This window comes from Monodelphis domestica, chromosome 1 (genome assembly GCF_027887165.1).
Source record: "Monodelphis domestica isolate mMonDom1 chromosome 1, mMonDom1.pri, whole genome shotgun sequence".
Taxonomy (NCBI): Eukaryota; Metazoa; Chordata; class Mammalia; order Didelphimorphia; family Didelphidae; genus Monodelphis; species Monodelphis domestica.
In genome coordinates this window covers 750,013,828-750,037,920 of record NC_077227.1, presented here as the reverse complement: position 1 = coordinate 750,037,920, position 24,093 = coordinate 750,013,828, and the positions used below count along the sequence as shown (strand labels likewise).

The following is a 24,093-nucleotide window of genomic DNA, read 5'->3' as shown; positions in this document are numbered from 1 at the left end:
GTTCATTGTTGCATAAATTTAGATATTCTGTGCTTGAAATCAGAAGCATCAAACTCACTCCAGACCAGATTAAAATATAATTGGGAAGATGACTAGGTAGCTCAGTGGATTTCCCAACATCCTTCAAATCACAGCCAGTAGAGGTGGATAGACACCAGCCTTGAAGCAGGGATAGATGCTGCTCTTGCTTTCCAGCTTCCTCCCTTAGAATGTAAGTTCCTTGAGGGCAGCACTGTCTTCTATTAGTCTCCACAGTTCTTAGTCCTATCACATGTCACAGAAGCGTTTAATAAATGCATTGTATATATGAGCAAGACCAGCCTTGGATACGGAGTTCAGGATCCTTTTTTTTTTTTACTTCAGGACCTTTGCAGAGATCTTTTAGGGATAGAAAGAATGTGAAGAATCCTTAAATATACCTTTGCCTTTGACTCCAGCCCAGGGAGCACACCCAGACAACACCCATTGTGTTTTACATCCTTTGCCCCAAATTGCAGCCCTACCCAAGCTGAATCCTCTCCTTATTCCTTTCTAGGTGGGTAAAGTTTGAAGAGAAGGTTGAAGAAGGAGGGGAGAGATGGAGTAAACCCCATGTGTCAACACTGTCCCTGCATAGCCTGTTTGAACTCCGAACCTGCCTCCAGACTGGAACCGTGCTCCTGGACTTAGATGGCTGCTCCTTACCACAGATCATAGGTAGGAGAAGATTGCTTGAATGTCACATCTCATTGCTCAGGAGATCGTGGCACTGGGCACTCCCCCTCTGCCTCACTGAGTCTGCATGTCCCCCCAGGGAATGGAACAGAGTTTACATTTCAGGGGCAATCAGCACCAAATATTATGTAGCTCTAAATATACCCTCAGCTCAGCTATAGGAGAAGTGGGGGAAGAGATCCTGGGACAAAAACTTTCCTGAAGAGGAGGAGATCCCCAGCCCTGACTCCTGAGATACCTCCTGACTGCTGTTGAGGAGGAGCAGTTTGGTCCAGGATTGGGAGAAGTTCATCTGGAGTGTGACCTAGAGGGTGAATTAGAGAGAGAAGACATATGGTGTCTTCCTTGCTGAATTAATTGGTCTAACAAGTCTCTATTCTCCTGAAAGAGGGACAATGCTGTCAAAATGTAAATGTAACAAATTTGAAAATTACATTATCTATTAAAATCATTATTTAAAAATTTTGCACCCTCCCATTTTCAGTGCCAGGGACAAAGCTCCAGCTGCCCCACCCTAAGAAAGGCTCTGAAACTTGGCCATGATGCTAAAGACTCATTAGCAGAGCTGTGAAATAGCAAGTGGCTATAAGTCCAAGTTTGTTGTCCACACCACCACCACTGCTTCTCCTTTTGTCCTCTGAGGCCCAACAGAACAAGGCTAGCTAACCCTTCTTCTGTATGATAGCCCTTGGATTATCTAAAGGTAGGAATGAGGCTCCTTCATCACATCTTCTCTCCTCAGTGTTCCATGTGGCCAGGTCCTGTAGCTGAGCCTGGTGGGGCTGGCATCCAGGGGGTTGGAAGACCAATGTGTGGACTCCAAATCCAGGGTGCTCCCAACTACAAGATGACCCCACTCTGCCTCCAGGTGTACTCCCAATTAGCAAAGTCTCCCCAAAAAGAGAGTTCCCCAGATTTGAAACCAAGCCTGCCGAGGTGACAGGGCAGGGCAACATCCTAAGGTCCTGGCTCTACCCCTGAACTTGGCTAGCTTGGTGACCCTTCTCTTAGCCTCAACTCCTCATCTGAGAAATGGGAATTATACTTGTACTGTCAACCTCCCAGGACTGTTGAGAGGAAAGTACTTTGGAAAACCACCACTAAATGTACTGTTGGTCCACCAGAAATATTGAAATCAGAGACTTCAGCGGTGGAAGGTACCTCAGAGATCAACTCGCCCAAATGGCCATCCCCACCCCATTTTACAGAGGTTCCATGTTTAGAAAAGCAAGTGTATTCAAGGTCACACAGCTAATAGGTTGCAGAGGCTGAAATAAAATCCCAGTCAAGGGTTCTGCCCTCTAAATCAGCCAGGCTAGTGCATGAGAATGGCATACCTCAAGCACATAATAGATCACAAAGTAGTAGTGGTGGTGGTGGTGGTGGTAGTAGTAGTAGTAGTAGTAGTAGTAGTAGTAGTAGTAGTAGTAGTAGTAGTAGTAGTAGTAGTAGTAGTAGTAGTGTAGTAGTAGTAGTAGTAGTAGTAGTAGTAGTAGTAGTAGTAGTAGTAGTAGTAGTAGTAGTAGTAGTAGTAGTAGTAGTAGTAGTAGTAGTAGTAGTAGTAGTAGTAGTAGTAACAACAGCATCTGGCATTTTGACAGCACTTTAAGGCTTGCAAAGCCCTTGACACATTATCCCACTGGATCTTCAGAGTGAGCCTGGGAGATAGATGCCATTATTATTATTTTACAGTTGAAGAAACTGGGCCTAAGAGAATTTATAGGACTTACCTAGAGTCACACAACTAGTGTCTGAAGGGAGAGCTGAACTCGGGTCTTGCTGTCCAAGTCCAGGCTCGACACTCTATCTGCTGTGTCAAACAAGAATTTTACATTTGATCCTTGAGACACTAAGGAGCCCCTGTAATGACTTGAGTCAGGCGTGACATGGACAGAGTGCTTTGAGATCAGTCTGACAGTGGAGTGGGGGATGGACTGGAATGGGGAAGGACATGGGAGGGAGGGAGGGAGATTGATAAGTGGGTTTTTGTAGTCACGAGGTAATGAGGTCCCAAACCAGGCTGGTGGCAATGTTAGAGAAGAAGTCTGCAGGAACTGCTGGGAAGGTAGAAACCAGCCCCTTAGATTGGACTGAGGGCCCAAGAAAGTGGGAAGCTGAGGAGGACACCCAGGCTGAGACTCTGGGCCAGGGAAGATGGCAGGTCCTCCACAATAAAGAGGAAGAGGAGATGCTTCAGGGGAACAATGATGATGATGATGGATGTCCATTTTGGACGGGGTGAGTTTAAGATGTCTAAGATGGGGCAGCTATGTAGCACAGTGGATAGAGAGCCAGGAGGTCCTGGGTTCAAATGGTCTCAGATACTTTCTACCTGTGAGACCCTAGTCAAGTCACTTAACCCTTCATCACTCTTCTGCCTTGGAATCTAACCCATCTCTTCTTCCTCCATTCTCCCAAAGGCACTCTCTCCAAGACTTCTTGAGGGGAGGAGGAGCCATTGGGGCAATGCTTTGGGGGGGCATGTGTTTCTCAATCAGATGATGTTGTCGAGAAGCAGATTGAAGACGGTCTCCTCAAGCCAGAGCTGAGAGAAAGAGTCTGTTACGTCCTCTTGAGAAAGCATCGGCACCAGACCAAGAAGCCCATTCACCGCTCATTGGCAGACATTGGGAAATCTGTTTCATCCACCTCTAGTAAGTTGGGCCAGTCCTAGCTGGGAGGGGAATTTTCACCTTAACATCTCGTAGCTGCTATGGACAGTGTCTAGACCATCGACCAGCCAGAAACCAACCAGGAAGGAGACAAGTGGGAACAACCCTCAGATGGTCCCCTCTGAATCTAGAAGAAGAGATGGAGTAGAAGGATGGAGGAATGGTGGGGAGAACTAGGATCTTAGCAGGGAAGGCAAAAGGTCTACCTACCCCAGAACAAGGGGTCAGTGGAGGCCAGAGAATGTGGTGTCCATCCTCCCTACTGCCCCAGCCCCGCTCCTCAGAGGGTCCTCACATGTCCAAATATGCTATCCTACTCTCTCTTCCCTAGAATAGGCTTCTCCCCCCACCCCCACAGCTTCATTCACACATCAGACTAGGACTGGTCTCCTGGACAGAGCCTCAAGTTGCCCATGACCAATGGGACAACTGAGGAAAGCCAGAGATTGGCCCCAAGCAGAAAGTGCTTTGTCCCTTCCCCGGCCAGACAGGGAGGGAGATCTCAAACTTGAGAGAGCCCATCTATGCCAGCCTGTCCCCACCATCACTGCTTTTAGTCCTTGTGAGGACAGCCCCAATATGAGCGTGCAGAATTTTATGCTCTCGTATCACTGGAGGGAAGTCATCGGCACCATCGATGTTCATTGCCAATCTCCTCTTCTCAGACAGTACAAAAATGGGTCGTCCTTGGGCTCAGCCAGGGTCCTAGCAATCACAGCTACTCACTGAGGCATTCTGTCCTTCTTGCAGACCGAAGCCCCGCTCGGAGCCCTGCAGCTGGCCCCAACTTACACCGCTCTACTGAGGACCTGCGGACCAGGCTGAGCGCCAACTACGGAAGGCTGCGTAAGTTTATTGCTGGCCTTTTTGTGTCTAAGGGAGTAATGCGATGGCACTGCCCAGCATCCCCAAGAGCATCTAGGGAAACAGAGCTAGGTGACCCCATGCCACCAGTGCCACTTTGGAAGCTTCTGGTGTATAGAGGGCAAACTGCCCCACTTGGCCCACGAAGCTTCCCGATGGTGAAAGCCAGCTGAGCACGGAGTGGGCTTCCCCAGGAGTTCCTCTGGGAGAGGCTGGACAGCTCCTTGCCGGTGAGGTTGTGACTGGGCTCTCTGGACAGGTCTCTCTCTATATATATAGGATATATATGTACCAGGAGCTCTCTATCATTCCCTTCTCATTCAGAGAGTCGGGAATTCTAACAGCCTGGGGACAAGCCGGTGCCTCTGATGCCACTAAATACACTACCACTATTCAGTGCTTTGGGACATTTATCTGAAAACTACTCAAAAGCAGAACTGAGACACCTGAATGATCCCTCCTTCTCTCCCTCCCTCCCTGCCTGCCTCACCTGGGAAGGTAGAAAAAACACTCTGCTTGGGGCTAATCTCTGGCTTTCCTCGGTTGTCCCTTTGGTCATGGGCTCCCTGAGGGGGTCCATTCAGGAAACCGGCCCCAATCTGATGAGTGGGTGGAGCCCTGGGGTGGGCAGCCTCCTCCAGGCCTTTTTAGGCATTAAGATGGACCCAGAGGGAAATGGCTCATGGAAAACCCAGAGGAAGGCTTGTCTGGAGTCTGGAAAGATCCAGAGAAGAGAGAAGAATGAAAAAGCAACAGGGACGTGTCTGCCGCCATGTTTCATCTCTTTTGAGAAAAGCAATGAGCACTTCCTGAGCAGTCAGTCCAAGCTGTGCCTCACCCAGTCTAGTCTTCCATCTCTGGTGATGGAACATCTCTCAAAGACAATTGAGGAAAGAGCATGAGAGCCATCCAGATGATCTCCAATCTCAAATAATCAGACATGAACCTTGAACATGGGCAGTTAGGTGGCTCAGTGCATAGAGTGCCAGGACTGGAGTCACAAGGACTCATCTTCCTGAGTTCATATCTGACCTCAAACATGTATTAGCTGTGTGTCCCTGGACAAGTCACTTCACCCTGTTGGCCTCAGTTTCCTCATCTGTAAAATGTAAAATGAACTGGAGAAGGAAACTCTAGGATCTTTGCCAAGAAAACTCCAAATGGGGTCATGAAGCATCAGGCACAACTGAAAAATGACTAAACAGCAAACAACAAAATCCTTGACCATCCTTAATGCATTATGAATCTCCAAGACGAGGCATCTTAGAGGTCCTTCAGTCCAACTCTCTCCACACCATTTGTGGCAAGCAGCTGTTTGGTCTTGGCTTAAGGCCCCTTCAGTCCTGGGGAGCCCACCATCTTGTGCATGGATGATTCTGAGCTCTCTCGATTCCTTTTGAAGTCAGTCATGTGATCCATTAGAGAAGTGGGAGGAAGGGGGAAGCATCCAGCTGGGTTGCCTTCTTTGCTCAGCCTACTCATCTGTAAAATGGGGAAGTTGGAGCTGAAGTTCATTAGGGTCCCTCCCAACTGGATGATCCTATAATTCATTAAAGCAGAGAACTGACATCAAAATCTGACATTTCAAATCTATAGATCCAGAATTCTCTGTACACATTTTTAATGCCCAAAATTTTGCCAAAAAGAGCCCATTGACCCCTGGGGCCTGTATTCTACACAGCTGGAGGTTTACTGACTTTGTTTTCAGTGCTTACGCTGTTAAATAAGAATTTGAAATCAGGATTAAAAGAATCAATCAACAGGAATATATTAAGAACCTAATATATGCCAGGAGAGGTTCATAGGTGGCTCAGTGGGACAGAGCAGGGCCTAGATTTAGTAAAACCTGAGTTCAAATCCAGCTTCAGACACTCAACAGCTATGTGACCATAGGCAAGTCACTTGGCCTCTGTTTGCCTTAATCCACTGAAGAAGGAAATGGCAAACCACTCCGATGTCTTATGCCAAGGGAACCCCAAGAACAAACAGGAGGATCCACAGAGTCACGAAGACTTGGGCACAGCTGAATGATTGAACAACAATAATGTTCCAAGAACTGTATTGGATACTGGAGATTCAAAAGCAAAACTGAAGTCCCAGCTACCCTCAGGGAGTTTTCATTCTAGTCTAGGTGAGTTCACAGAAAGCACAAGCTAGACTTGAACATCAAAACTTGAGAGTAGGAAGGATCCACAAAAAGAAGTTCTTGACTAGCCTTTACTTGAAGACTGCCAATGATGGAGAGCCCACTTCACAGGAAGGCAACCCCTTCCACTGATGGACCTCAGGCTACCATGGCTTCTTGACCACATCTCCCCAGTACTTCTAATCTGCCCTCTGTGGCCCAAGAAAAAGTCTAATCTCTCTTTAGCATGGAAAAAACCCTTCAAGTTCTTGGGGAGCACATTCCAGCCACAACAGGAAGCTGACACAAATGCCCAGAGGCAAGAGGCAAGATGGTGGGACAGTCAATGGCTGTTTGGCTGGAATGTAGAGGCTATGAATCAGAGTAGTATGAAATACATCTGGAAAGGTAGCCTAGAATCAGGTTCTAAAGGGCCTTGACTGCCAATCTAAGAAATTTCCATTTTGTCCTGGAGGCACAGGGAGCCAACAAAGGTCTTTTAGCAGATGTCACAAAGGAGTCCTTGGCAGCTGTATGGAGGGCAGATTGGCAAAGAGAGAGGCTGAAGGCACTCAGCACCTCCTCGAACCCTGAAGCCCCGCTGTGTGTCAGTCAATCAGTCAAGAACCACAGTCCTTGCTCTCAAGAAGTTCACAGTTTGTAGGGAAGATGAGGCAAGTACCCAGACCCCTAGGATCCAAGGCAGAGAAGGGCACAGGCCCAAAGAACATTTATTAATCAGTAATATAGATAATAACAGTTGATAACCAGCCAAGCATTTCTTGAGGCCTGGCCATGGGCAAAGCCCCGAATTCTCAGCACGGGGCAGCAGATACAAGGCTCCTCCAGAGGGATGGCACCAGTCCCCAGTAAATGGTCCCTGTGGCTAGAACAATCAAATGCACCGCAGGGACTCCCCAGGGGGAAAGGCCTTTGCATAAGTGCCCCCTAAGTGATGCCAACTTCTGACTGCCAGAAAAAATGTGGTCGATAGAGACCAGCCTGCCCACTGCCAAAGAGAACTCAGAGATTTGGAAAAAAGAATCCCTGGAATTCTGGGAGAAAGAAAACAAGCCTCTGACCCAAATTACCTGACTGAGCTCAAAGCAGATTTAGGGCTGGAATACCCAGTGTATGTTCTTCATTGCCTGGGGATGTGGCCACATTTAAAACACTTCAGGGGGGCAGCCAGGTGGCTCAGAGGGTAGAGAATCAGGCCCAGAGATGGGAGGTCCTGGGCTCAATCTGGCCTCAGACACTTCCTATGTGTGACCCTGGGCAAGTCACTTAACCCCAGTTGCCTAGTCCTTACCAATCTGCCTTGGAACCAACATATACCATTGATTCTAATATGGAAGGTAAGGGTTTAAAACAATAATAAAGCACTTCAGAAATCTTAGATGGGGAAGGGACCTGAGCCACCATCTGGCACAGCTCCCACACGGCCAGGTTCCTTGCCATAGCAGGCCCCCAGAGAAAAGCAATTGGCCAGCCTCCAGTTGGAGACTTCCAGGGAGGGGGACCCACTCTGTCTTGAGGCAGCCCAGTTCATTCTGGGACAGTTCTCAATGGAGAGAGTTTTCCTGACATCCAGCCCAAGCTGGTCTTCTCCAATGCGGATCACTTATGTTCTAAGCTTTCTTCCAACTTGGTCATGCTGTGCTCTATGTTCTAAGGCCCCTCTGAGCTCTGACTTTCTTTGTTCTATGTTCTAAGGTGCCTCCCAGCTTTACCATTCATTGACTATTCTATGTGCTACAGCCCTGAGTGAGTCCGGTATGGGCATGTGCCCAGCAGGCATAGCTGCTGCTCCTGACCTTCCTGGGCTGGGCAGGAAAGTGCCTTTGACTGCCAAGCCATTGAATTCACTCTGGTACCCCCCACCCCTATTCCTGAAGGGTCAAAAGTGGCAGGGAGCAAGCAGACTGTTGGGGTGATAGAAAGGACCAAAGTCCCAAACTCCCTCATCTAAAGAAATCTTCCTTTTCTTCTCCTTTAGGCCATGCCCAGAGCCGGAGCATGAATGACATTTCAGACACCCCAAACCCAAATCAGGTGAGTAGTAAAGCCTTAGGTCTGGGGTAGGTGATTGCCCTGAGGTGGGGTTGGGGAGAGCCTCAAGGGCCGAGAGATGGATAGCTAAGGGAATTCAGTAAACATTTGTTAAGTCCCCTACTAGGTCTAGGGAGAGGGATGAGACTGTTCTTGCTCCAAGAGTTATCATCCTTCCAGGGAGATACCCACACACGGATGAGTCACTACAAGAGAAATACATGTGTGTCTACATATTTATATATACATACATGTGTATGCATGTTATATACATATGTGTGTATAAACATATACACCGAGAGGAAAGGAAGGGAGAGAGAAGAAGAGAGGAAGAAGGGAGAGTGAGGGCGAGAAAGAGAAGGAAAGAGGGGGAGGGAAGGAGAGACAGAGATGGAGGCAGAGAGGAGAAACATCACAAAGAACTGTGGGGAGATCAGGACAGTCATTGCCTTGCTGTGGGACGTGGCAGCTGAGCTGAGCCTTGAAAGAAGTTTGGAATTATGCAGAAGAAGATGAGGTGAAGAGGACAGGCCTCTGGGCAGAGATCATGACTTGGGTGAAGGTACCCAGCCTGTAGCTTAATTGGTCCATTTGGCTGGTCAGTTGGTCAACATGCAGTTATTAACTGTCTATGGTGTGTCTCTTAGGGTGGTCCTCAGCTTCAGGGATGTAAAGAAAGCTAAAAGTAGTCCCTGCTCTCAGGAAGCTTCCACTCTAATAAAGGAGGACAGGGAGAAGGCCATCTGGAATCCCACCAGTAGATGGTGGGATCTAAGCTGAGCTCTGAAGGAAGCTTTGAGGCAATCTTGGGAGATGGAAGGAAGTAGAAGAGTACACCAGGCATGAGGGACAGCCAGCCAATGGAAGCCAAGGCCTGGGATGGCATGGGGTGTTTGAGGCTGGTGCCACTGAATCCTAGGCTGCCTGAATGGGAGGCAAGTTAAAAGCCTGGGAAGGGAGGAAGGGCCAGAGCATGGAGAGCTTTCAGTGTCAGAGGAGGTCACATTTGATCCTGGAGGTAAGAAGTGGCCACATTTAGCAACTAAAATTCTCCTGGGCAACTGAGTGGAAGATGGACTGTCTCCTAGGAGACTTGAGAAAAGGACATTCCCCAGCAGCCACTGCAATAATCCAGATGTGAGGTGATGAGGGCCTGAGCCAGGGTCATAGATGTGTGAGTGGCAGTCAGGGGATGGATTATCTTTGAGAGGCCATGAAGGTAGAAGAAAGATTTGGCAACAGCCTGGATGTGGGAGGTGAGTGGGAGGGAGGAGAATGGGAAGGCACCAAATCAATATGGCTGAATGGTTGGTGCCCTCAACAGAGGAAATGGGTTGGTAGGAAATATGATGGGTACCATTTTGGTCATGTTGAGTTTGCGATGCCTTTAGGATATCTAGTTTGAGATCTCCAGAGGCTATTGATAATGAGGATTGGAGCTCAGCAGAAAGTCTACAGCTGTATAGACAGATCTCAGATCATCTGAATAATTATTATAGTTGATGCATGGGAGCTTATGCTATCACCAAGAGAAGTGGTATAGAGGGAGAAGAGAAGAGGGCACAGAACAGATCCTTGGGGAACACCATGTTTAGTGGACGAGACATGAAGATCCAGCCAAGGAGACTGAACTGGATTTACAGAAAGAGAACCAGAAGAAATCAGTATCATGAAAACCTAGAGAGGAGAGAGAGTGTCAAGGAAAATGGGGTGGTCCATAGTGTCAAAGGTTACAGAGAAGTCAAGAAGGAGAAGGACTGAAGAACGGAACATAAACAATTTGAGGAGGAATGGCCAGAGTCAGGTTACAAAGGATTTAAATTTAACAAATGCTGGCTGAATTAAATTGCTGAATATGTATGAATAATTGTTGAATAGATAATTTCAGTAGCTAGGTTGGGGGTGGGGTAGTGGAGTAAACAGGGAAGAGACTAGAAGCTGGGGCATCAATCAGTTAGAAAGCTAATTGGAGAGGGAGCTAAATGGTTCAGTGAATAGAAAGCCAGGCCTCAAGACAGGAGGTACTGAGTTCAAATTTGGCCTCAGACATGTCCTAGCTCTGTGACCCTGGGTAAATTACTTAATCCCAATTGTCCAGTCCTTACTGCTCTTCTGCCTTGGAACCTATACTTAGAATTGATTCTAAGACAAAAGGTAAGGGGAAAGAAAGAAAGAAAGAAAGAAAGAAAGAAAGAAAGAAAGAAAGAAAGAAAGAAAGAAAGAAAGAAAGAAAGAAAGAAAGAAAGAAAGAAAGAAAGAAAGAAAGAAAGAAAGAAAGAAAGAAAGAAAGAAAGAAAGAAAGAAAGAAAGAAAGAAAGAAAGAAAGAAAGAAAGAAAGAAAGAAAGAAAGAAAGAAAGAAAGAAAGAAAGAAAGAAAGAAAGAAAGAAAGAGAGAGAGAGAGAAAGAGAGAGAGAGAGAGGGGGGGAGGGAGGGAGGGAGGGAGGGAGGAAGGAAGGAAGGAAGGAAGGAAGGAAGGAAGGAAGGAAGGAAGGAAGGAAGGAAGGAAGGAAGGAAGGAAGGAAGGAAGGAAGGAAGGAAGAAAGAGAAAGGGGCTTGGATGTGCAAGATGTTGAGAGATAGAATCCAGAAAACTTGGCAACTAAATGTGGAAGGTGGGGTCAGGGAGAATCTTAAGATTGCCAACCCAGGAGACTGGAAGGATGTCATTTTTCTTCATTACCTTTGACTGACACAAGCCCAGGAAGCTGAATGAGTCTGAGCCAAACTGAACCCATCCATAAACTGTGTTTGTCTATTTGTCTCCATTTCCCTCCTTCAAAAATTAATCTATCAGACAGTCAAACAGCAAACTTTTAGTAGGCACTTCCTATGTGCTGGCATCAACAAACCTTTCTGCAATACCTACATTGTACATGGCACTGGATTAGTCATTGTGGTGAATGCAAAGATGTGCGAAATGGGGTCCTCATCCTGAAAGACACATGGCCCTCCCTGAAAGTTCAGTACTCCTCTGACTATGACAGTCTGAATCACAGAGGAGTAGAGAAGGGAAATGAACAAGGAAGAACGTGGAGACTGCCCATGGACCCTACAGTTACCCTGATGGGAGCAGACAGAGAAAGGCCCCCTTTGGTGACCTTCTAGGAGGACATGATGTAGTCACACAGGATGGACTGACATGGATCGGTCATCATCTGTGTCATCTGAAAGAGTGAGATTGTAATTGCATTGGAGTATTGGAGTCTGGCATAAAAAAGGAGAGGGGGAAGAATGATCAGAGAAGACTCTGGGACTTTCATTACAAGAAGAGGAAGAAAAAGAGCTCTCTGGTGGGGAGGGGGGAGGAAGGAGGTAACAACTGATGGGGGAGCAGTGGGGAGAGAGCATTGTATTTGGAATGAGAAGACTGGGATCAAGATCACTTTCCTCCCCTGAGACAAAGGAGGTGGACTCCCTGAACAGCAAAGTCTCCAGCCCATGAATCTAGCCCAGTTCAGTAGAATCATTTCCATTCCAAGCCCAGCATCGCCTCCTCAAGCCCAGCATCGCCTCCTCTGAGATGCCCCCCTTTTCCTAGAGGGAGGGTGGAGTCCTGGTGGGGCCTGCAAAGTCCTTTCAGGACCGGCAGGAGTTTAAATTCTGAGTTTAGAGAATGTCTTGCCCTTCGGGCCACATGATGGGGAAGTCTTGTCATGTGCCTTGTTGGGAGATCATAGAGGGGATGGCTGGGAAGATGGTGCTGGAGCCCCTGAGAGGGAGCTTCAGCCAGCCGTGCCTTTAGATGGGGATCCTGAGGGATGGAAGAACATGGGGAACTCAGCCTGAAAGCAGCAGGAAGCCCTCCGTTTTCTGGCTGGGGAGAGGAGAGAGGTGAGCAAGGCCAGAGGCACAAAGAAAATGTCTGACAGTCCCAAGAGCTCGGGTACCAGGGCCAGCAGCTGGGATGCTGAAGTGATGCTGGTCTTCAGTTTATCAGCTCCCTCTGGTGGCCACAGTAGGAACCAGCAGCAACAAAGCCGTTCCTGGAGGGGATGCTTCATCTTTTGGTACTTTCCTCCTGCAGAAGGAGCGGGGTGTGGATCAGAGAAAGATATGGATCTGGGGGGTCTAAATAAGGGTTTTTAGAGAGATCTATTCAACCTAGGGAAAGTCATCTGACAAGCAGAGCCGTGCAACAGCGGCAGGAGAGGATCCCCCTCCTTTGAGGTCCAAAGCAAGGCTGGGGGCCGATCGATGGGGGTACAGTGGGGGCTCCTGCCAGGCATGAGCTGGCCTGAATCCCTTCCAGATCTAAAATACCACCATTCTTGGAACCGCAGTTACTGACCTCCAATGACCCGGGCTAAGGCGGCATTCCTGATGAGGGCTTCTTAGGAGAAATTGCTCCAGAAGAATAAATTTTAGTCTGAAGGCTTTGGCAGTCCTTTCCTCTAATCTCCTCCTTTTACAGAAAAGGCAACTGAGGCAGGCAGAAGCAAAGTGAGTGACTAGTGCTCTGGAGCCCCAGGCCAATGACTTAACATCTCAGTGTCCAGCCAATGATCCAAAAAGCATCGAGCACAAGGGATGACTAGTTTCCCAGGTGGAAGGAGATTCTCCTGCCCTGGGCCCCCATCCCAGCAAAGAAGCACTCCAGGAAGCAGCCTGCCAACACTTTCACCCTAAAGCCTTCCTCTGAATGCCTCCTTCTCTCTACCAACTTCACTATGTCACACTGTCAGCAGAGTCCAACTTCCCAGATCGCCACTGCCCACAGGGTGCTCAGGTTGCCTCTCTCCCCACAGCCAGCAGTGTTGTTGGCCCTGATGAGGGTTGTAGGCTCTGTGTGGTCCTCCACAACCCCTGCCTCATTCAGTCTCCTCACAGCCTTGCCAGTGAGGAAACACAAGCAGACAGCTTCATAGGATTCAGAGCTGAAGGAGACCTCAAAAATCATCTCCTCTCACTTTAAAAAAGAAGGGACTAAGGATGGCTAGGTGCTCCATGGAGAAAGATCCAGGCCTAGAGACAGGAGGTCCTGGGTTCAAATTTGACCTCACACTCTTCCTAGCTGGATGACCAGGGGCAAGTCACTTCACCCCCACGGCCTAGCCCTACCCCTCTTCTGACTTGGAGCCAATGCTTAGTATGGATTCTAAGATGAAAGATAAAGGTTAAAAAGAAAAGGAAGAGACTGAGGGGAAAGGACTGGCCCAGGCTTACACAGAGAAGAGGGAAAGTCAGTCTAGGAACACCCAGGGGTCTCAGCTCGGACTCTGGCACTCTTTTCACTGTTCCACAAGATGCCCAAAACAGCTGGTCCAGGATAGATCTTGAATTTGAACCTGGGTCATCCAAATGATGTTCCTTCCACCTGGCAGCCTTCAGAGGCTATGAGGGGGAGGGAAAGAGCAGGCACAGCCACCACACTTGGCTTGGGTTTTTCCCAATTCATTTTCCCAGTTTTGACCTTCTCTAGCTGCACTTCATTGGACAGAGCACATCCGAATCATAGATTTAGATCTGGAAGGGACTTTGGAATCACCTGCCAAACCTCAGTTTGTTCATCTGCAAAATGGGGCTAATCATTCTGACTAACACTCTCTTCCAGGAACTGCCATGAGGAAAGTTCTCTATAAACCAGAAACACAGAAATGTAAGGGATGGCTGTCTCCATTAGCCAAAATCCCTTGTGGCATCTTGGGAAGTTTAGAGGCAGGAGATCACGACCCCTGAGGGGCATGTGGTAGAGGGAACAGAGGGCTGGACCTGGATTCCAATGCTGACTCTAAGAGCTAGCCTTAATTTAGAGCTATAAGGCTCTTTACAAGTGACCTCATTTAGGGCTTCATGAAAACCCTCAAAGGTTGTTGCTGTCATTATATACATTGTACAGATTAGGAAACCAAGGCAGAGAAGTTTAAGTGACTTGCCCAGGTCACATGGCTAGTAAATGTCTGAGGCAGGATTTGAACTCAGGTCTTCCTGATATCAGGCCAGGGACACTCTGGGCCTCAGTCTCCTCACCTGCAGAATAAGGGGGAAGGGAGATGCTCAAAGACTCAAGGGCCCTTCCAGGTCTGAGTCAGCGGGGCTCCTGTGGCCACCAATCCTTTGCCATTCATTCCCAGAAGCCACTGCCTGGGGCCTACCTGCTCCTCCATTGTTGACTTTTGCCTTTGCCATCCCTCATCAAGCCAGACACACACACACACACACACACACACACCCCAGCAGTGGTCCATCTGTAGTAAGCCTTCCTGAGGTGCCCACTCTGTGCCAGGCAATAGGCTGAGCATCAAGGGGGCAGAGAGACTATCAGGCTCATGGGGGAGACATGCAGACGGCCATGGCCAAACCTGCTAGAGAAAGTGGGGTGATTGCAGAAGCCCAGCACCTACCCCAAGGGGGACACAAGGAGGCTCCTTACAGATGGGAGCTGGCAGGGCAGGGGGCAGAGGGAGGGGTCAGCCAGCAAAAATACCCAATGGAGGCAGGAGATGGAGGCTCTGATGAGAGAGAGGACAGACAAGGAGGCTGCTGTCCCTAAGCACCTAAGGTAGCAGAAGGCTTAACACCTGGAACCTGAGCACAAAGCCTTTCAGAAGGCTCTTATGAGCCAGGGCAGAGCCTCGCATGGATCCAGTGGATGCTGCCCTCCCTCACTCCCTCGACTGGATTAGCACTCAGACTTCCCTGTTCCTCCTCATGAGGGCTAAAAGATGAGGCAGGCTCAGCCTCCCCAGCTGCTTCCCCAAAAGGACCCTTCCCCGGGTTGATACGCAGGTTCTGGTGCCAACCAGCAGCTGGCCAATCAACTCTTTCAGTAAATGAATGAGTTAGCCAAAGGGCCCAGGAGAGCAGGACTGAGTCCAGGAGCCAAGCTCAGCTGGTTCCAAATCCCACTCCTGGGCCACTCCTGCTCCTCTTCCCCCCAAGACAATATGGTGGAGTAGAGAGTCAGCATCATTGACTAGACATTCATCTTATCCATTAAAGACCCTTCCTCAGGGTTAGAGATCCAAAGACAAAAGCAAAAAAGACCTGGCCTTCAGGGCTTTCCCTCTACTCCCCACCTTGTATTTCACTGGGAGAAAAAAAGGCCACCCCATTTCCCTGCATTTGTACCCCAGTGTCTTCCCAATGGCCACCAAGCAGCAAATGCTCCATAAACGCTCCATCTGTCTGTCCATCTCCTTGGGGATACATCGATGATACCCAAAGAAGTCAATCCTAGAACATTGAGGAGGGAGATGACAGACACAGACACCAAAGGGGCATGAGGCAGGACTTCCCACAAGAAAGTCACAGAAGCTGAGCCTCCATCTGCCTGGGGACAGCCCCAGAGAACTTGGCAGCCGGGAATAGGGTTGTTGGACCAGGAAATTCAAGATGGCGGAACAGCTACATGTCACATGAGTCGGGACAACAAACCTAAGGAATAAGGAGAGGAGGAAGATAGGAGACTGTGATCAGGGAGTTGGGTCACAGCATCCAGGGAGAAGGGGGTAGCTCTGTGCCCCAACAGGGATGGCAGGGTCTAAGGGAAGAGGCATCATAGCTTGCGAAGGGCATGTTATCTTTCTCGTCTTTCTCCCCCCCCCCCAACAGTTGAAAAACAAATTCATGAAGAAGATTCCCAAGGACTCCGAAGCTTCCAATGTGTTGGTGGGAGAGGTCGACTTCTTGGACCAGCCTTTTGTTGCTTTTGTCCGTCTCATCCAGTCTGCCATGCTGGGCGGTGTGACTGAGGTGCCCGTTCCCACCAGGTGAGTGGGGCAGCCAGCTGGTACACTTGCTCTGTACCAAGACCTGCCTCAGGTCCCCTACGAAACATCTTTTATCACTCTTGATTGCCATTTCTTCATTTAGAAAATGAAGGAGTTGGACAAGATGGCCTCCAAGGTTCCTCCTAGCTCTGGATCAGTGGTCCTCGGTCACTTCCTTTCCCTGGGCCTCCATTTCCTCATCTGTAAAATGAGAGGTTTGGACAGGATGGCCTCTGAGGTCCATCCCAATTCTTGATTTTCTGATCCATTCTAAAAGGAGGAGTAAATGAAATAAATAATAGTTTTACCTGAGAGAAGGGAGACCCAGATGCCTTTGGGCTTGGGGAATGCAAGGAACCACTCTCTTATCATAATCTCAGAAGGAAAGCCAGGAGAACCCCGAGGAGCCTGACAGGAAGTGGTCAGTCAGGATCAAGACATGGGGCGGTCCAGGAGAGAGAAAAGAACTGAAGAAACAAGAGCCCTGAGAGGAGATGGAAATCAGGCTTTATTTAAGTGGCAATAAAGAGAAGAAAAAAGATTTCTCTGAACACACAGGCAGCACACATAGTGTAGTGGGGAGGGTGCTAGCCAGTGGGCTGAGTTCAAGTCCTCTCTAAAGCACAGAGTGACTGTGTGGCCCTAGGTAAGTCACTTAACCTTGAGACAGTATGAACCTGCATTAAGGGATAGCCTCCTCCTCCCACAGTTCCCTCCACCTTTGTAATTAGAAGTCCCAAACACATAGATTTTAAAGAAGAGAAAGAATAAATTGGAGAATGATAAGATTTTAAGAAAAGCCTTTTCTCTGTCCAAGGTGCCTCCCCTCCTTTGTTCTTTCCCTTCCTTATTTTCCTCTTCTTCATCTGAGCAGATAGAATGATGAACTTGGTGTCATAAAAATCAGCCTTCGAGGCTACTTCCTTCACTTATTGAGTATGGGCAGGCCTCTGGCTAGCACATTGCCTCTTCCCTGTTGTGCCCCCCTTTCTCTCTGTCTACTGGCTCCTTTCCTGCTGCCTCCAGACACACCCAGGCCTCCCCCACTTAGTCCAACTCTCCCTGCTGGCTCACTGTGGGCCAGCATCCTTCCTCCCCTTTGTAGCTAGGCTCCTTGAGAAACCGGTCCACAAATGGGGCCTCCACCAGCCCCTTCCCTTCATTCTAAGTGTTTTGTCATCAGCCTTCCAACCCAATGACTCTACTGCCCTCACAACTCCTTCTAAAGGTGCCAGCCATCTCCTGGTCACCAAATCCATTGGTCTTCCTGACCTCTGACACCATCGATTGCCTTTTTCTCCTCTCTGGGGCACTGCTCTCTCCCAATTCTCTCCCTCAGTCTTCTTTGCTAGCTCTTCATCAGTGTCACACCCAGCCATACTAGTCCCCCAAGGGTCTGCCCTCGGTCTCCTCTTCTCCTCCATCCTAGTGGTTCTCAGTGTGCCAAGGCCTCCTGGGCATCATCAAAACCCATTATAAAAAGACAAAGATGTTTTGATTTCTACGATGGAAACTATTTCTAGCTGTAGCCCACATGCACAAGTGCTCTTTGGAGAGGAGGAAGAGGAGGAGGAAGTTCATCAACATTTTAAGAGCTTAAGGAGCCCCAGGATCAAAGGGTTTGCGAATCATGGCTCAGGACCATGCGACACAGTGACCTCCCAACTCCCCTGGCTTCCTCCCTCCTCAGCTCTCTGCAGGGGATGGTCAGATCTCTCCATTCGGCCCTAGTCTCTCTCCTGATCCATAGCGCTGGCAGCCTTCCTTCTCTTTCTCCCCAAACCTGCCCCTTCCTATGGATTGCCCAATTACTGTCAAAGGCACCATCATCCCTTCAGCCTCCCAGACTGACCACGTTACTGTCGTTCTCAACTCCTTACTCCATGCAAATGAAATCATTGTTCTCATTCTTATCAATTACCTACAAAATTGGGATAATCATAGCACCTGCCTCCTATGGGTGCTGGAAAGATCAAATGAGATAAGACTTAGAAAAGCTATTAGCACAGTGCCTGGCACAGAGCAGACATGGTATAAATGGTAGCTGTTCATTTTACACGATAGAAAGACTACTGCTCTGGGAGTCAGGGGTCCCACGTTCCAGGTCCATCACCACCATCTCTGAACCTCAGTCATGTCAGCTGCAAAATGGGGAGAAGAAGGCAGGTGCCATCTGCCTCACCAAGCTCTTGTTGAGAAGGTGTTTTGTCATTGGTAAAGTGCTGCCATGTGAGTGGTTGTCCCCTTTCTGTATATTCTTCCCAGATTCCTGTTCATCCTACTGGGCCCTTATGGAAAAGCCAAGTCCTACAATGAAATTGGTCGGGCCATTGCTACCCTCATGGTCGATGACGTAAGTAGCTTGGCCCCTTGGGTGCTTCTAGGGTCACATCAGACTGCGGGGAGAGCTGAGGAATGAGACCCCTGAGCCAATACTAAAGGCAGAAGGGGTCAGAGAGAGCCGTGGCTCTGGAGGAGGATGCCGGAGCTAGTAAGTAAATGAGGGAAAGAGGAGAGTCTGGAAGCCTCCGAGGCCAAAGGGCCAAAAGCTGCAGACAGATCTGAAAAGGCACCACATCTCCAGCCATCATCTGCCAAGGCTTTCCTGGGGAAGGCTGAGGAGGTCTTGATGTACCATCCCAATCATCTGATTCAGGAAAGGGAAGCTAGATTGGCGGCACACCCATGCAGGGAGCTCGAAGCTATGTGAGTGAGGATCCAAGAACTAAGCGAGACCATGCCTGTCAGGAAGGAGCCAAGAGTCACTAGAGCAGGGCAGGAAGACAGAGAGCCTCTACGCTGAAGCATCATCTCAAGGAATCGCTCGTGAAATGAGGTGGACTGGCAGTGGTGATCCATGACCCAGGCCCGTCTGACCTGAGGGGCTCCTCTCCCATGTCCTGTCTTTTAGATTTTAATCTTGCCCACAACATTTTCTTGGCAAAGATACTAGAGTGGTTGGCCATTTCCTTCTCCAGTTTTATGCAGGCAGAGGTTAAATGACTTGCCAGGGTCACATAGCTAATGTGTGACATCCTAGTAAGACAGAGGGCACAGACTTCAGGGATTTGCTTGAACAGCAAACTGCCTTGAGAGGCAGTCAAGTCACTTTTGCTCAGGCCAAATCTTGGCCAGAAGTCCCCTTCCATGTTCTGTTTGAGTATCCCTTTCAGGTACAGATGACTCTAGATGATCGAGAGCTTCCTTTTTAACCCCCAAATTCTGGGTTATGTATAACTGCCATCCCAGTAGCCTTGGGCTCCTTGAAGGAAAGGATTCAGTTTTGTTTGTTTTATTTTGGCTGACATAATCCCTTCTATACAATAGGTGCTAAATACAGGTTTGTTGAATGAACAAATGAGGGGCTTCAAGACTGAAGAGAGCTGAGACCAGAGCAAGAGCAGAAAAACTGAGAGAATGGGGTGGGGGTGGGGTGGGACCAGAGACTCTGATGAGGACAAAGGATAGGGCTGAGCCATCATGATCAGAGAGAGAATCTGGGAGGTGGCAGCATTCCTAGTGATGAAAAGCTCTAAGGCCGTGATGGCAAACCTTTTAGGGACCAGGTGCCCAATGTGAGCTGCCCCCTTTCTCCAGATAGGGGAGGGAGGAAGCACTCCCATGGAGAGGGGTGGGTGACATGAGAAATGTCCTCAGTGTGCATGGAGGGGGTGGAGCAGCCCCTCCAGCATTGACCAACCCAATTCTAGGGAATGATCCATGCTGTGGACAAGGGGGTTTGAGGGGATTCCAGCATGCAAAGTGAGGGCTCCAAGTGGGAGGGAGGAGGTAGCTTAGAGGAGAGCTTAAGGCAGGTGCTGAACTGCCAGGACAGGGAAAGGAGACTCATTTCACTTTGTTCCCCTCCATGCATTCTGTGTTCCAACCAGAGTCACTCACCCCAGCTCCACATTACTGCCTGGAATGTCTCTGAGAACAGTGCCTGGCACATAATAGGCACCAAATTAATGCTTATCAAGTAATTAAGTAGAATCTATCACTTTCTACAAAACTTAGCTCAGGAGCCTTTCCCCATCCTCTCTGTCTGTCTGTCTATCTCTCTCTTTCTATCTGTCTGTGTGCGTGTCTCTCTGCCTCTGTCTGTCTCTATCTCTCTGTCCCTTCACCTGTCTCTGGGTCCCTCCCTCCCTCTCTCTCTGTCTGTCTCTCTGTCTGTCTGTCTCTCTCTCTCTCTCTCTCTCTCTCTCTCTCTCTCTCTCTCTCTCTCTCTCTCTCTCTCTCTCTCTCTCTCTCTGTCTCTTTGCCTCTCTCAGTCTCTGTCTGTCTCTCCTGTCTCTCTGTCCCTCCCTCTCTCCCTCTTTCTCTGTCTGTCTGTCTCTCTCACTTGCTCTCTCTCTCTTTCTCTGTCTCTTTGCCTCTCTCAATCTCTGTCTTTCTGACCCTCCCTCTCTCCCTCTTTCTCTGTCTGTCTTTCTGTCTGTCTCTCTCTCTCTCTGTCTCTTTCCCTCTCTCAGTCTGTCTGTCTCTCTGTCCCTCCCTCTCTCCCTCTTTCTCTGTCTGTCTCTACCTCTTTCTCTCTCTCCTCAAAAAGATTGTGTATTTACTTGTCTATTTGAGTACTGCACCCTCCCAGGAAACAGTAATCTCCTTGTGGGCAGTGACTGGTTATCAGTCTGTCTTAGTATCCCCAGTATAATACCTTGCACATAGTAGGGATGTAATAAATGTTTGTTGAATTGAATCCTGCCTCATGGATAGAGTCCCTTTGCTAATCTAGCTTCTGTGCCTCAGTTTCACCATCTGTAACATGGAGAAGTAAGCATGAGGATTTCTTCCAGACCATGGAAGAGTTCATGCTGACCAAAGGTCCCTTGCTAAGAATTCAGTACTAGGAGAGCCCTGCTCAGAAACAGGCACTTCAAGGTCATCTGGACTCACCTCTTCATCTTATCAATAAGGAAACTGAGGTCCCGGGAGGTCGGGTCATTTGCCCATGGACACACAGAGAGCTGAGCCTGAATTAGAACTGTGAGCCTTTTTATCTAAATCTAGTTGTCTTTTCACAACTGTTGCCTTCCTAGTGACAAGAAAGAAGAAAATCGACCATTCTGGCTGTTGAGAACCAAGTCCTTCCCCACAAAGGCCGAGGCCCAAGTGGGAAGGCCTTCCCAAGGGGCCATGTTTCTATGTGCTTTAGCCAAAGCCCACCCTGGCCCTCAGTACCCTTCTGAGTTCAGCCACCCTTGTCTCTTCCCCTCCCTCTTTTGGCTTCAGCTCTTTAGTGACGTGGCCTACAAAGCCCGAAACCGAGATGATCTGATCGCCGGCATCGATGAGTTCCTCGACGAGGTGATCGTCCTTCCTCCTGGAGAATGGGACCCCAATATCAGGATTGAGCCCCCCAAAAAAGTGCCCTCTGCAGACAAGAGGTAAGCATGGGGGGACCCAGGGGAACAGAAGAGCCTTGGGCAGAGGGTGGCCCCTGGCATCTTTCCTCTGCCCACCTTCTCTTTCAGGAAGTCCGTGTTCTCTCTGAACGAGCTGGGCCAGATGAACGGTTCCGTGGGAGGTGGAGCTGGGGCTGGAGCCGGAGGAGGCGGTGGTGGAGGCAGGGGCAGGGCAGGCAGCGGGGGCGAGGATGGAGAGATGCCTGCTGTGCACGAAATCGGAGAAGAGCTCGTCTGGACTGGAAGGTACAGTTTGGACCTTGGCCTTGGATTCCCCCACGCTTCCTGCCCTGTTCTTTCCTAAAGTCTCTCCTTCAGGCAGCCTCATGCTCTGTCCCCATCCCCAACAGCCCAAACCACCCAAAGATGGATTTGTTTAGGATGGCTGCCATACTTTCCCAACACCAATACCTTGTCGGATAGTTATTGGCACCACCAGCCACTCTTTGGATTTGTAGCAAGAGAATCTGAGTTCGAATCTTCCCAGGGGTATTTACTATCTGTAAGACCATTAGTAAATCATGGGACCTTTGTGGGCCTCCATTCCCTTCTCTATAAAATGAAGAAATAAGATTAGATGAGCCTGAAAATGGCTCCCATTCTAAACCCTCAGAGGACTCTGGAGGCCTAGGAATGTGATCATGTTCTCAAAGAACCAGAAGGGGGGAGATCACTACATCAGAGGATAATGAGGAAGTCATCAGCATTTTGCCAGGCACTTGGGACAGGCACCAGGTTAGCTGCAGGGGCATTTACTGGAGCATTTTCCTATGAAAGCAGAATTGCATATGTCCTGCTTGGCCCAGTGAGCAACACTTCATATAGAATAGAAATTTCTGAAAAAAAGATCAAGCCTTGATACAGGGGAAAACGATCACAATTAGAGCTGTCCAAAAGTAGAACAGGCTGCCTGGTCAAGTAATGAGCTCCCCGTCCCCAGAAGTCTTCAAGCAGAGTCTGAATAAATCCTTGGTGGAGAATTTGGTGAAGAGGATTCCCATCCCAACATGAATGGAACAAGATGGTCTCCTTTCTAGTGATGAATTCTGTGAATTCAAGAGACCTGTTGGCTGCCTTTTGTAATGCTGATAATCATGTCAGAATGGATCAAACAGCCAGGCAGGCTTGAGAGCTGGCCTAGAGGCAGGAGGAGCTAGGTTCCAATCTGACCTTGGACACTTCCTAGCAATGTGGCCCTGGATGAGTCATTTCACCCCCTTCGTCTAGCCCTCACTGCTTGTCTATGTTAGAACCAAAAACACAGTGTTGAGTCTAAGATGGAAAGGAAGCATTTAAGAACAATTGGCATCTTCCTATTTCCTGAAGCATGACACGCTTTCCTCTCTCGGACCCTGAATACTTGGAAGGAGGGGCTGATCCCCTCCCACCAGGGAAACTCTTGGGATCATCTCTTCCAGGAAGGAGGATGCTGACTGCCAAGTTTCCATCACCTCAAAAACTCACCCATAGACAAAAGGCCCAGGATGAAAGGGCCCCTGACTCACAACCTGGGCACCCCCATAGCATCTTCCTTCTCTCTAGTCCTTCCCAGCCTCCCTCTTTCTGAGTCTGCCTTTGGGAGGGGGAGGAGGTGGTACTTTATTCTCATTGCCACATTTCTTCTTGATTGTCTGCCTCCACGTCCTCCTCTGTAAAATGGAGATAATAACAGCACCTCCCTCCCGCAGCTGCTCTGCGGATCAAATGAGAGAATATTTATAAAACGCTCATCCCACTGATAAATCCTTGTTCCCCTCCATCCACAACCAGCATCTATTCAACAACTCCAGTGGTTGTCATCATTCATTTGTGTTTCCCCCTGAAAAAGAAATCTACCTCCCAAAGGAGATATATTTAATGGGAAGGACCCAGATGGATTGGTGATGAAAAATCCACCTAGGAACTTCCCAGGGCCAGTGAAGCACAAACCCCTTGAGACTAGAGGAAACCAAGTTTATTTTTCTTATTGAGGTTAGGTAAGGTCCTAACTCTACATGGCGCTATCTCCTCCCACTTTCTATGCTCCTCTCATCTTCTGATCTTCTTTAAACCCTTCTTAGTCACTTCCTGCTCTTTCTAACCCCAAAAAACCACCTGACTACCTTGCTAAACTAAATATCCCAGACTGTCTCTAGAAGGCTAAGGAGGCTGGACTCACAGGTAGACCAAGTCCTTCCCCAAGCCTGGGGTTGGCTTCTTAGGTAAAACCCAAAGTCTCAAATGAAAAACCCTTTGGTTTACCTTAGCCAAATTGCCACAGCACTTTAGGGAAACACAGATCTCCTCCTAGGTATTCTTCCAAACCCAAGAACCTCCAAGTTTTCCCACAAAATCAGTTAGTTCCAGGAGTTGATGGAGCTGCTATTCTCCCTTCCAGCTCAGAGAAAGGACAATTCAGGAGTGACAGTTTTTCTCAATTAACTCCCAAACCTCCCCTCTGCAGAGTTTCCCCTTCTAGAATCTTTTCCAGGGTTTATGGCTAAATTCTCCTCTCTCCCTTTGCATCTCCCCCATCCCTTATTCCTCTGTCCTTACATTCTGCCCTCTA

General features: G+C 48.7%; 1 protein-coding gene across 2 annotated transcripts in view; it reads left to right on the top strand.

Annotated features, from left to right (window-relative positions):
* The window catches only part of SLC4A5 (solute carrier family 4 member 5), a 122,629-nt gene that overhangs the window by 71,159 nt on the left and 27,377 nt on the right, over positions 1 to 24,093 (top strand). For both annotated transcript variants that reach the window (XM_056814720.1, XM_056814721.1), the window contains exons 5-12: positions 536 to 696; positions 3,213 to 3,368; positions 4,137 to 4,232; positions 8,375 to 8,430; positions 15,980 to 16,137; positions 18,403 to 18,490; positions 21,373 to 21,527; positions 21,615 to 21,791. In XM_056814720.1, coding sequence (XP_056670698.1) covers positions 536 to 696; positions 3,213 to 3,368; positions 4,137 to 4,232; positions 8,375 to 8,430; positions 15,980 to 16,137; positions 18,403 to 18,490; positions 21,373 to 21,527; positions 21,615 to 21,791 — 1,047 coding nt within the window. The remainder of the gene's footprint in view (positions 1 to 535; positions 697 to 3,212; positions 3,369 to 4,136; positions 4,233 to 8,374; positions 8,431 to 15,979; positions 16,138 to 18,402; positions 18,491 to 21,372; positions 21,528 to 21,614; positions 21,792 to 24,093) is intronic.